Consider the following 13330-nt stretch of genomic DNA (forward strand, 5'->3'; position numbering starts at 1 on the left):
TTAATTAAAAGTTAGATATCATATCTCATACAGGAAGGGGGAAAAGACGAGCATCTCAATTTCTGGAAACATTTAGGTCAAGATATCAAAACTGCCAGAGTTGCCCAAATTAGACATTTTTATTTATTACGATATCTTTGTTCAAATAAACAAGAAATTATTCATTTTAATATAGAATATTTCTTGCTTACAAATAAAAAGGCGAGTCCTGGAAGTAGCTAGAAATGTGTCTATAGGACAAAGATTCCCCCACAATCCATTGTTTTGTCAAAAATTATCTGTACAATAAACACAACAGTAACTGTAATACTTTTGGATATTTATGTCATTGTGACATATAATAATTTGCTAAATCAAGGGCTGTAACCCTGTTAAACTGTAATAGTGCAAAAATTCACATGATGATTAAATTAATACATGGCTGCAGCAGTAATATTTATGGAATTACACGTGACACAAGTCTGAAAAGGCTGAATTTTATGCTTAATTAGAGGGCATAAGTCTGCCAATCTTCATATATTTGCATCAAATTACCTATGTGAATAGTTCAAATGCTGTGAAAATATTCTTAGAAAGTTGGCTGTAGCAATAATATTATACTTTTTCATTTACACTAAATATAAGCTGGTCTATCGAAAGCAGGACAGATTCTACTTTTTAATCAAAAGATTAAATACATTCATTGAGATTAATTATATTCATTAAGATTAAATATATTCATTAACACCTAAAATCAAAAATATTTCTGGCTACTGAACATATGAGCAATTCTAAGCAGACCTCTAGTGCAGATAGGGTAAAACAAAAAAATATCAGATATTCAACATTAGATAAATATTTTTTCTACTATTTTCCCCCTAACATTTCCAAGAAACCAAGATATTTTTCTGTTAAGACAGGTAAAATTTCTATGTAATAAGAGATAAATACCTCAAGCCCTGTCATTTATATGTAATAAGAGACTATAAAATAACAGTAGTTATGTATGTATAATTTCGTAAAATTACTAGTAATTATGCATGTTTTGTTGAAATAAACATGTCATTTCTGTTTAATTGGGTATTTTTTTAGATGCAAGATATATTATTATAGTTGCATTAAATGAAAATCTAGACCCAGAAATTATATGACATACATGTAATTAAGTTAATCAGTTTCATCCAAATATAACCAGTTTCAACCACGTATCTTTATTTAAAAAAATAACATTTTCTACACTTTTGATATTTTGTAATTCTCTGAACACCAAGGAAATATCTACATTTTCCTGTGCCAACTGATATAGCTACTAAGACTATTAAAAGTCTGTTCATCATTGCACACTGTTCATCTTTGCACACTGTTTCATTGGCTGAATTTGTGAAATGGATTTGCCCTCTTTTGAATTTGGATCAGTCCATTCAAGGTTTTAGGGATTTCAATATCAAAATGCTAATACAAATTATACTAGCAGCAGTAAAGAGCCTTGTCAGACTAAAGAGTTCAAAATATGGAAGGCAGCTTTATACTGGTGGCAAAGGCTAATCAGTGATCACTTTCTACATCTAGCCAGTAACTGGTTTAATCTTTGTAAGGGGAGATAATGACTCGCTTTTGTCACTGGTATATAGCAATTGACCAGTAAGCTGATCTCTTGTTTGCTTATTTTTCTGATTTTTAAGCATGCTTTAACACAATTTTGGCCATATCTCTGCCCCCCCCCCCGTTGCATGGTTTCTTATCAGCTGTGAGACACAAATCCGCCAGACCAGACTACTCATTTACTGCTGCCTGCTTATTATTCATATATCATTATTATTTGTGGTGAACAAATTTTTGTGCTTTCATAGTTTGACCTAAGATCCAACAAATTTTCATTTCATGCCCATGAAATTAAGTAAATTCAAAGTATTTTGATATTACTCGTATATTAACAGTATATCTTTCATAGTTCCAGATACTTACCATTTTTTACAAGGTATTTAACAATTTCTTTGTGACCAAATCTTGCCGCATGATGTAACGCCGTCATGCCGTATTGATCTGTGCACAGAAGGTCAGCACCATGCTCGTGAAGCTCCGCAAGCTTCCGTAAATCACCACGCTTTGATGCATCAATCATCACTGAAATTAACAAAATTAAATGAGCCGCATCATGACAAAACCAACATAATGGGTTTACGACCAGCATGAATCCAGACCAGCCTGTGCATCTGCGCAGTCTGATCAGGATCCATGCTGTTCGCTTATACAAACCCTATAACAAGTAAAGAAACTGATAGCGAACAGCATGGATCCTGATCAGACTGCGCGGATGCGCAGGCTGGTCAGGATCCATGCTGGTCGCAAACTTATTATGTTGGTTTTGTCATGACGCGGCTCAAATCAATCTTTGCCTGAATCTATCAATACTAACATAAATCATCATCGATGAACAAATCAATCTTTTTCTCGATCTATCAATTGTAACATTAATTATCACCTAATAAACAAGGAAATCACACTGTAAATCTATCTATAGCGACGCCCTTTCACTTCTTTGATTTCATGTTCTTTTTTTTTGGAAAAAAAACCCCCAAAAAATGTTGGTAATCAAAGACCTGGTAGACAACTGTCCTTCATCACCGGCAGGTAAAAATAGAAGCAATCACTTCACAGAACCTAGATGTATAACTTGCCTAGATCTCATAAATCATCATGTGATTTCCATAAAAGGGTTTGATCACACAGCTATGAGGCAAGTGATTTTAATTAAGCTACCTTGACCACTTTGCCAGTTACACATGCAGGTATCTCTTTTGTCTTTATATTCTTTAGGACCATGAAGTTTTGTGAGGATTCTAAATTCTATCAATAGTTAATTCCGGACAGAAGTGGAGTGTGGAATTGAAACCAGGCCCCGAGATGATAAATTGCATTAAAGTGCACAAGTCCAAGGTGGATGTGTCTTATTTCTTAATTGTCCTCTAATTTTCAATACCTTATTCTATAATGGCTAAATTTTGAAACATGTATCAGCAGTTTTAATTAAGCCAACAGGAATATGATCTTTACAATTTATGTACAAAACATCCTCCCGCTCGCAAACCACTCCCCCCACCCACCAAATATCAACAAACCCAGGTACAATTTCGACTTACATGTCAGACTGGCTTTCACAATGAAGGTTATGCCCTTGAACGTCTGGTTATGTTTACATTTACCCTGCCGAATCTGAATCTGTGCAGTCTGACCCAGCTCTAATGTCTGCCTAACTTTAAATTTTCATCTTGATATCCCCAAAGTTGACAATGGACAGTCCCAAAAATGGAAGCTGGACAAGTCCATTTGATAAATTTAGCAAGTTAAAAGAACTAACCAATTTGAAACTGCCTTCCTAGCTAATTGATCATGCCTACATATTATATCACCTTGAAAATGATATGACCTTGAAAACTGGTGACCTTGACACTGTGATTACCACTTAACTGATAATAGTATACATAAAACAAGATATTGCCTTGGCAACATGCAAATGCAATATTAGCAATGATTTAATCTACATATAAACTAGCAGTGCAAATCTATTCAAGTCTGAAATCTTAACATATTTTTCTTTTTAAGTTAATTGAAATACAAGTATAAAAATTTTTAACTAAAAACGCTGAATCTATGCCTTGTCAATGATTTGCATAAATGTCTCCCAACATTCACATTTCACTAATCTAAAATTTCAATATCACCAATATTAAATTATGCGTAAAAAAATTATTTTAATGAAATAAGTTTGAATGAATTTTTCGAGCAATTGACAGTTTTGTGAAAGCCAGTCCATTAATTTACATTATTGTGCATTCCTGCTAAGCCTAATTGAATTCTACTGGAAGTTAATACTTTTTCAGCAGTGCAAATGTTTTAATCTGGAAACCATATAAATAATTTATATGGCTTCCACGATTGATAACATTAAAGCTACTCTGGGAAAAAAAAATTTCTTTTTGAATTTTTTTTTTTTGTGGTTTGTTTCCACTCACACCTACACTGTAAAAATCATATAGAAATTTCCTGACTTTACTGGTGTAAAAAGATTCATGAATGCTTCACACAGCATCAAATCAGGTGCAAGTGGCAACATGATTGACTTGTTAACACTTCAGACTAGTTACATTAGGATTGCAGGCCACATAGGTTCAAGGGCAAGTCATTGCTTCCTTGCTCAGGTGCCTGATGTTGTACACAAACACCCCCTACCTTTATATATTATTGTTTGCTTGTTTGATAGGGTTTTACGTCACACCAACACATTAAAGGTCATATGGCGACATTCCAGCTGTACTGGTAAAGGATGACCTCAGGTCTAATTCTGTGCATTATTTCAGGCAGAAACGGGGACCTGAGAAGAACCAGACATTCCATAAGCTAGCTGGATAACTTCCTCACATGAAAAAATCCAAAGTCCCTATCAGGATTTGAATGCATAGCGGTGACGGACAAGTAGTTTGAAGTCAACAACCTTAACCACAAGGCGAACAGACGCCCCACCCTTATACATATACTAAACAATGTTTATTACAGATATGAGAAAGTATGAAGGGGATATTAGACGTCAGGCATCTGTGCTTCCTTGAGCATGAAACTTTACACACAATCTTCCGGTGTGTTCAAATAACTAATTTGAGAGTGTGACTATAACTTTACAGGTTCCTACACAAACTAAAACAAAAGCTCGAGTTATGTGACTTGTGCCCATCATTTCAGATAATCAGAGCATGAGTGTGTTCAAGTTCCAACCTATTCTCTTCAGTAGTTATGGAGATGCCAACTTGCATGTGAAAACTTAACCAAAGTGAGACAGCGACTCCAACACTGATGTCAGTACAATATAGCTCTCCTTATTTTTCAAATAGCCAGACTAATAAAGTCTGTACAAACAAAATCTGCTGCAAGCAGTTATCACACTATAAAACCATTGACCGTCTGGAGTGTTAACTTCCCAATGCAAGTATCCAATAAACATTCATAAAATTAAGAAGCAAAACAAAGCCATATGGACTAACTTACTTTTGTCTGCTGGTGTAAGGGGTTTTGGCTTTTCTCCAGTTGTTGTAAAATGAAATGGTCTAACAGGGGCTGCAATGGGAGCATTTGGTGACCCTGGTTCTGAGCTGAAAAAAATGCACAAACCAAAATCGTTACATAGAAGGCATGTATTAACCATTTGTTTCTAAGAAAATAAAATTTATCCGATTTTTCTCTTTTTTCTCTTTTATTTTTAAATTATCCCCCCCCCCCCCAAAAAAATATCCTTATAAAATACAAAACAACGAACACATATGTGAATACCCCTGAATTAAACTTTTTGTTACCTCAAGAGACCTTGACCTTAAATGTAAAAAGAAGACCTCAACCTTAAATGTAAAAAACAGACCTGTATATGTTTTAAAAACCCAGAACTTTAAGTAAAAGCCTGGTACAAATTGACCTTTCAGAATAACCGTAACCTCTATTCAAACAATGACCTTCACAAAAATTCTTAATATCTTTCTAAATTTGTACAGAATTTAAGTTCATTTGAGATACATGCCTCATAAGTCAAGAATTGTATATTTGTTATAATGTGTACTATAGAAGATTGTGTAAATTTACTATAAAAAGGCAGTGGAATTGTATAAAACAACATGCAATGTTATGAAGGATTTTGTAATAAGGAAAAGTTAAATGACTGCCTATACTTGGCTGAAAGTTAATTTAGTTATGGCAATCCATCATGCAATAAAACAGGAAATATTCAATGGCCATAGTTTTGAAAACCATTGCAGTATGTACGAAGAATTGTGTAGGATTAGAGCACCACAACCTTTAATACATAGGTTTTGGGTTCAAATCTAACAAGAGGCAGAAGTCTTTTTCAGCTTCCTAGTTCCAAAATGGTGCGATTACTAGTAAATATATTAAGGGAGCAGTCATTTGGTGTGACGTCTCAGTCCCCATAATAATGGGAAAACCCATAATGGGGAAAACAAGGCTTTTATGTTACAAAACATTCACTTTTGTATGGAAAGCCATTGTTGTTTTCAACCAATTTACATAACTGTCAAATAAATAATTGCTAATTACCATTACAATATAATTTCACAACAGCATTACATTACAATTACAGAATGCAATAGTCCAAAATAATGAGCAACGTCAAACTAAATCTTGACATTTTAGCATCTGCCAATTAATAAGCATTGCATAACTGGCAATTAAATTTAATAAGCACATAGCATTAAATGTTTGAGCAATCATTGTTACATAATTTATCACCTTAGTGCAGTAATGGGGTAACTACTATTGATTTATATAAGCAGATAACCTGTTACTGCATTAAGATCAAACAGAAAATTCTAAGATCATATTAAAGCTGATAATCAGGATATGACATTTAAAATGCAAAATGTTTTCTTTCCAAATGTTTCATGATACTTGTGGAAACTATGTTAATATTTAGTTTGATTGTTCTTCTGGATTTGAACGCTGATTTCAACACGTTTTTGTTCTTATCCATGTTACCGGCTTTCCTGGATAACTAACCAGTAATTACCAATTTCTTCATAAGTGACCCACTTCTAATTTTAACATGATTTCTTAATCAGTGAGACACAAGTGACCATCAGAGACCCGATGTCCAAGATCAATTTTCATGGAGAAATAGAGCCTCGCTCAAGCTATGTCATATGATACAATATGATTTAAAATATTTAACAAATATTGACATTAATCTCTTAAATCCCTCATATAGAGGGAATCATAATTTAAAAAGAAATACTTTTGAATTTAAACCATTATTAAACAATTAAATGCCTTTCATTTCAAAATCCACTTTTATCAATTGTCAGATCTGAATAGAATATGTAAGACAATCATTGATTGGCTACTCAAAATTCAAATTTTTAAAGCAATGACCAATGACAGAGCTATATTGCAGACATGTCACCAATATCAGCGTTGCTTTGCATATACATTAAATAACTTTACGTTTTATGACCTTTGACCCATTGTTATCTATTTATAGACCCTGATGAACATAATATATAAGACAATGCTCCTGCAAGATCATGATCAATGTTTTTATGGAAATCAAGCATCTGGAAGACAAGGAAACATAGTAAGAAGCACCTGTTATTTGAACCAGGTTGGTTTGGTGGTGATAACAGGTTTTCTGTGCTCTCCGGCCTTGTAAGAGATTGCTCAAATCTAAAACATAACAAATAAGATAAGATATAGCAAAAGATAGAAATATACTCTTCAGAGAGATTTACAATTAATATAGTCAAAACTGTGTATTAAACCCTCCTTATAAAAGACTGAAATAAAAACACAAAAGCTGTTGACAAGACTGCAAACTCGACTATTCTCCGTGCTTGTTAATGGAAATTATCACAAATGTGTCTAAGTACAACTGTAGTAAAAAACAGGTATAATTATGTTAAAATCTATGTAACGCTATATTGTTCTTTAGCAGGTGAGGTAATGTTTGTTTGTTTTTCTGGTTTACACACTGATTTTAATAGTTGAGCAAGACAAATAATAGTGATCACCTTGCTATACAGGCCAGCACTTAAATAATTGAGATTCTTTCTTTAATTTCAGAGGTGGCTTAAAACACAGGTTTGACAGTAGAGAAGTCAAATGTTAATTCCATCATTTTTCTGATTATGTAAATAGTTAATCACTGCCAAATTCAATAGGAACAGCTAGAAAATGATAAATATATTTCATCCAAAATAAAAACAAAACAAAACAACAACACTAACACAATTTCATAATTATCGCTTAAGATAAGTAAGTGCAATACAAAAATATAAACCTATACTCTTTAAATAGGCATATTTGTGTTAAAAACAAGATTGCATTTGAGAAAAATGCTATGCCACCGCATTAATACAACACTAAATAGTAGTGTCAGTGTGGCCATACCACGTGACATTTACGTCATTTTTGGCATCATTTCCAAGACAAATATTGCTCGATTCGGAAAAGAAAATAGCCGTAAATATTTTATTTCTGTATCAATATCTTTGGGATATGCACCAGTCTACGGGGAAAAATATAAGCTTTCCACAGAATATTGGATCTTCGTCAGTTTATAAGCCGTTTTATCAAACACTTTGCATAACCTTGGAAGTTGCTTGTATTAGAGCGGGCTTCGGTTGCAAGCTATTTCGTTTTCTGGCGTTATTTGGTCTACGCCATGATTAATAGGTCAGGTTTACATCAACCGGGGGTACAGACAGCAAAATCCTACCTTAATATGTTTATATGGTTATTATTGATGGCGTAAATCTTGCCATTTTCTTCAATTGTCAATATTCTGGCACCAGTTCCAAGTCGAAAAAAGGGACTACAGTTTAAAGCAGAATTATGAATCTGTTGCAAATGCAAAGCAACATGCCTACCGTTCTCTTTCTACAATTTACTGTTTCATTGTTGATCTTTCACAAAGAGATTGTGAAAAAACTGATTGTTCCTTAAAGCAATAACACTTACTTGTATCGCAATAGTGCACCGAAAAATAATATTTTGGTTTCGTTTTGAAGATGTTTAAAGTATTGCTCATCTTATCCTATGTAGTAAAATGTGATTTATTCTATTTCACAATGGCGAAATTGATAAGAAATAAATTTGCTCTCAATGAGAAAAAGAGTTAAAATAAAACAATGCTACGGAAAGGGTTACACTATAACGCGAGTGGTGTAAAAAGGCTTAAGGTAATGTTTTCAGTCTATTTTTTTGTAAAGAGTAACTGACAAACACTGACACTCGTGAAGGTGACGAATAGGTTCTTCTGTCCTCAAAAGAGAGACTTTGAAAAGGTATATATTTTTCTGGAATTGCCGTATAATAAATTTCTATAAAGTTTGATAAACAAAAATCACAATTTAGAATGAAAATCCTGAATCTAATTGTCACGCGCATTAACATGGCGTTCACATTTTATGCTTATTTAACTATAAGCATATTCATCATCAGTCAGATTTTGTTCTTTGTGTAGAACAATTTTAAATAGCATTACATATAACTTGCAACTTTGCGTGTAAACCTGATAGTATTGTTACTTACTTGCGTTACTTATGATTCTCTATTTACTATTTATCAAAAAGGCCCAAAATAGCCCTGAGTCGCCAATAAACAAGAAAAATATTACATACATTCGTATGTAATATAGGTACGATTGCATACTACTTTTTGTGAAGACTTTATGTTTGCTGAATTAAAGGTGTAATGTAAAATGAACAAACATGTCATGAGATATTTTATATCTTTAAACATTTTCATGGAATGTAATTAATGTATCACCATATTAAAGTTGCATGCCTTCAGATGAGAAAAATGATTTCAAGGAAATCAAAATATGAAAAGAAAATTCACGGTCATTGACTGCTTTGAAGCATAATCACAAAATAAAATTACAGGAAATTAAAAACCTTTTTAATACACTTAAGGTAGAATTTCATTGTAAATCATAGTCAAAGATTTGAGATATGATTATTTATTCATATTAACCTCATTATTGGTTATATATTGATAAAAAAAAACCCGAAAGACACAGTTTGTAAATATTTATTACAATAAAATATGAAAAAGGTATACGCGCCGGGGTAAGCTTAATTAAAATTCCCGCGCTAAGTCGCGGTCGTGCTTGGGATAATCACTTGATACTGTAAATGGCAGCCATTTTACGATATGAATCCTCGAAAAGTTGCTGAAAAGATATGAAAAAATACTTGCAATTCAAAGTTTGCTGGCTACATAAAGATTATCGATTTACTCTTTGCACGAGTATAATAATATTGACGTGTTTTTCATTGGCTTAAACCATCACGTTACAATACACATGTTCATTGTAGGTGTGAACTAATTTTGTGTTCATTAAAATTATTCCGTTAATAGACATATAACAATCTTATATTTACAAATGAATTGATAAAAAACAATCCCAGAAGCATTTAAGATAATAACAATCATTGGAAATCAATGCATGTAAATTGTAAATTTGTGTATGACAACTCAACCCCCTAAACAAAACATAATAGACTCAACCAAAACAAGCGCCTGCTTCTTCACCTAACTATGTAGTTGCATGATCATGATTAGCAATTTAGCAAACCAAATCTAAGAGATAAACCTATTGTAAAAATAATACTATGACCACGGCAGATTTCGTACAGAAAACGAGAATGGACGCCATGTGGAGTAAACAAAGTAGAAAATAGTAAATAGATAAATGATTTTACAAACCAACAGCCATCGATCAAAGTCAAATTTCTTGAAACAAAACATTCTAAAAGTCGGACATAACATTGATTATCAATAATTATATAAATATTTACATTAACATGTATGTAATAGCAACACGACTGGGTCCATATATGACACTGATGCGTCCATTGAATTATTGATAGCTAACATAAGCTAGGTAAAATTACGATTACATTTGAAGAGTATATTCAATTTTATTCTTCAACTGTCAAATTATTTACTTCTTTATTCACATATAAGATAATTCATTTATTTGGCATATGCATTATGTTTATCATGTCTTAGATTTTAATACTAGTATGTGGTCCTTCTTTAAATCTTAAAATGCAACAAAAATCCTGTTAAGGACATATGCAGGTCATGCCGCGTGCAATAATCCATGCATTTACAGCCAATGACCACATCGATAAGAAATAGTCCCAAATAGCCCTATCGTTTTTATTCAGTTGGAAGAGACATTATTGTTAAAAATTCTACTCGATTTAAATGTTTTCAAACCATAAATATTCCGTTCCCTTCCTCTCTTTACAATGTGTATTGGTGAGCTCTCTGATAAAGCTCGATTGACTGATATAATTAAAAAAATTGTCAGATATGTAGTTTATCAACAGAAATAATTGCAATAATAAAATAGTGTTTAGTGTTCTTAAGTGAACTAAGTTATATCCAGTTCACGAAAAACGGTTACCGTGGGTATGAAAACAGGATGTAAAATATTTTTTATCAACGAGTGCCGCTGTAATAAAAAGCTGAATCTATTATACTTGCTACAGGTTTATAACATTATGGTTATACGTATAAATAACTCTTTTACAAAAGAATACCCTTTGACTTTGAAATTGCCGCGTTGAGGCATAACGCTTTACAACATAAAAATGAAAGTGATCCTGATTGTGTACGTTCATTGGACATTCTAGCTAAGTCAATTTTGCCGTTTTGGGTTTCTGTTTTCTCTCTATTTTGAATACGTTTAGTATTGCTACATGACACATATAGAGTTTTCATAATCATTACCGTGAAAGAACAATGATTAAAGAGCAAATCAATTTCTTTACAAATACATATGTACAGACAACAATTTTACGACTTTTAAAAACACTTATACATGTTATAGCGCAGCAAGTAAAAATCATTTAAATATTCATTTGTGTTTATGTAAATCGTACAGTAAATAACAAATGTTTTTATGATTAACATAATTATAAAGAGAGAACGGTAGGCATGTTGCTTCGCATTTGCAACAGATTCATAATTCTGCTTTAAACTGTAGTCCCTTTTTTCGACTTGGAACTGGTGCCAGAATTGACAATTGAAGAAAATGGCAAGATTTACGCCATATATAATAACCATATAAACATATTAAGGTAGGATTTTGCTGTCTGTACCCCCGGTTGATGTAAACCTGACCTATTTATCATGGCGTAGACCAAATAACGCCAGAAAACGAAATAACTTGCAACCGAAGCCCGCACTAATACAAGCAACTTCCAAGGTTATGCAAAGTGTTTGATAAAACGGCTTATAAACTGACGAAGATCCAATATTCTGTGGAAAGCTTATATTTTTCCCCGTAGACTGGTGCATATCCCAATGATATTGATACAGAAATAAAATATTTACGGCTATTTTCTTTTCCGAATCGAGCAATATTTGTCTTGGAAATGATGCCAAAAATGACGTCAATGTCACGTGGTATGGCCACACTGAGTGTAGGAACAGATTTTTTTTTGTTTCTATACAATTGAAGATTGTCATAATGCATAGATCCCTGACCTATCTAATTCTTATTATCAGATTAGTGATTAAATCTATTGTTAATCAAACAAGAGGGCCATGATGGCCCTGAGGTCGCTCACCTGTATATAGCCCCCCCCCCCCCCCCGGGCCAATTTTTACCCAAGGGTTTATATTTGTTTATTTGAACAGACTTGGTAGACACCCATAAGAAGATGTTTCATGCTAAACATCTAAGTTCTAGCTCATTGGGTTTTTTAAAAGAAGATTTTTAAAGTTTTTACTATACACATATAATAAAAAACAATGACACCCCTGGGGCAGGGCCAGTTTTGACCCCCGGGCTTTTATTTGAACAAACTTTGTAGATATTTACTTAAAGATGTTTCATGCTTAATATCTAAACTCTAGCTATTTGGTTTTTTTCAAAGAAGATTTTTAAGTTTTTGCTATACACTTGGAAAATCAATGACCCCCCCGGGCGGGGCCAGTTTTGACCCCAGGGCTTTTATTTGAACATACTTGGTAGACACCCATTAGAACATGTTTCATGCTAAATATCTTAGCTCTAGCTCTTTGAGTTCTTAATAAGAAGATTTTTTAAGTTTTTACTATATGCATATAGGGAAAATCAATGACCCCCTGGGGCAGGGCCAATTTTGACCCCAAGGCTTTTATTTGAACAAACTTGGTAGACATTCACTAGAAGATGTTTCATGCTAAATATCTAAGCTCTAGCTCTTATGGTTCTTTAAAAGAAGATTTTTTAAGTTTTTACTATATGCATATAGGGAAAATCAATGACCCCCTGGGGCGGGGCCAATTTTGACCGCAGGGCTTTTATTTGAACAGACTTGGTAGACATTCACTAGAAGATGTTTCATGCCAAATATCTAAGCTCTAGCTCTTACGGTTCTTTAAAAGAAGATTTTTTAAGTTTTTACTATATGCATATAGGGAAAATCAATGACCCCCCGGGGCGGGGCCAATTTTGACCCTAGGGCTTTGATTTGAACAAACTTGGTAGACACTCACTAGAAGATGTTTCATGCCAAATATCTAAGCTCTAGCTCTTAGGGTTGTTTAAAAGAAGATATTTAAAGATTTTTCTTTCGGTTGCCATGGCAACCAGAGTTCTGCATGGAATTAAATTCTTTGAACAATTTTTAAAGGTGACCACCAAAGGAACATTCCTGTGAAGTTTGGATGAAATTGGCTCAGTGGTTTATGAGGAGATGTCATTTAAAGCAAAAGTTTACGGACGGACGCCGGACGTGTGCGATCACAAAAGCTCACCCTGTCACTTTGTGACAGGTGAGCTAATAAAAGATCA

General features: G+C 33.3%; 1 protein-coding gene across 1 annotated transcript in view; it reads right to left on the reverse strand.

Annotated features, from left to right (window-relative positions):
* Positions 1–13330, reverse strand: part of LOC132719072 (diacylglycerol kinase iota-like) — a 129606-nt gene that overhangs the window by 10721 nt on the left and 105555 nt on the right. The window contains 3 exon segments of the mRNA XM_060702812.1: positions 1945–2103; positions 5020–5123; positions 7120–7197. Coding sequence (XP_060558795.1) covers positions 1945–2103; positions 5020–5123; positions 7120–7197 — 341 coding nt within the window.

This window comes from Ruditapes philippinarum, unplaced genomic scaffold, assembly GCF_026571515.1.
Source record: "Ruditapes philippinarum isolate M1 unplaced genomic scaffold, ASM2657151v2 ctg385_1_1_1_1, whole genome shotgun sequence".
Classification (NCBI taxonomy): Eukaryota; Metazoa; Mollusca; class Bivalvia; order Venerida; family Veneridae; genus Ruditapes; species Ruditapes philippinarum.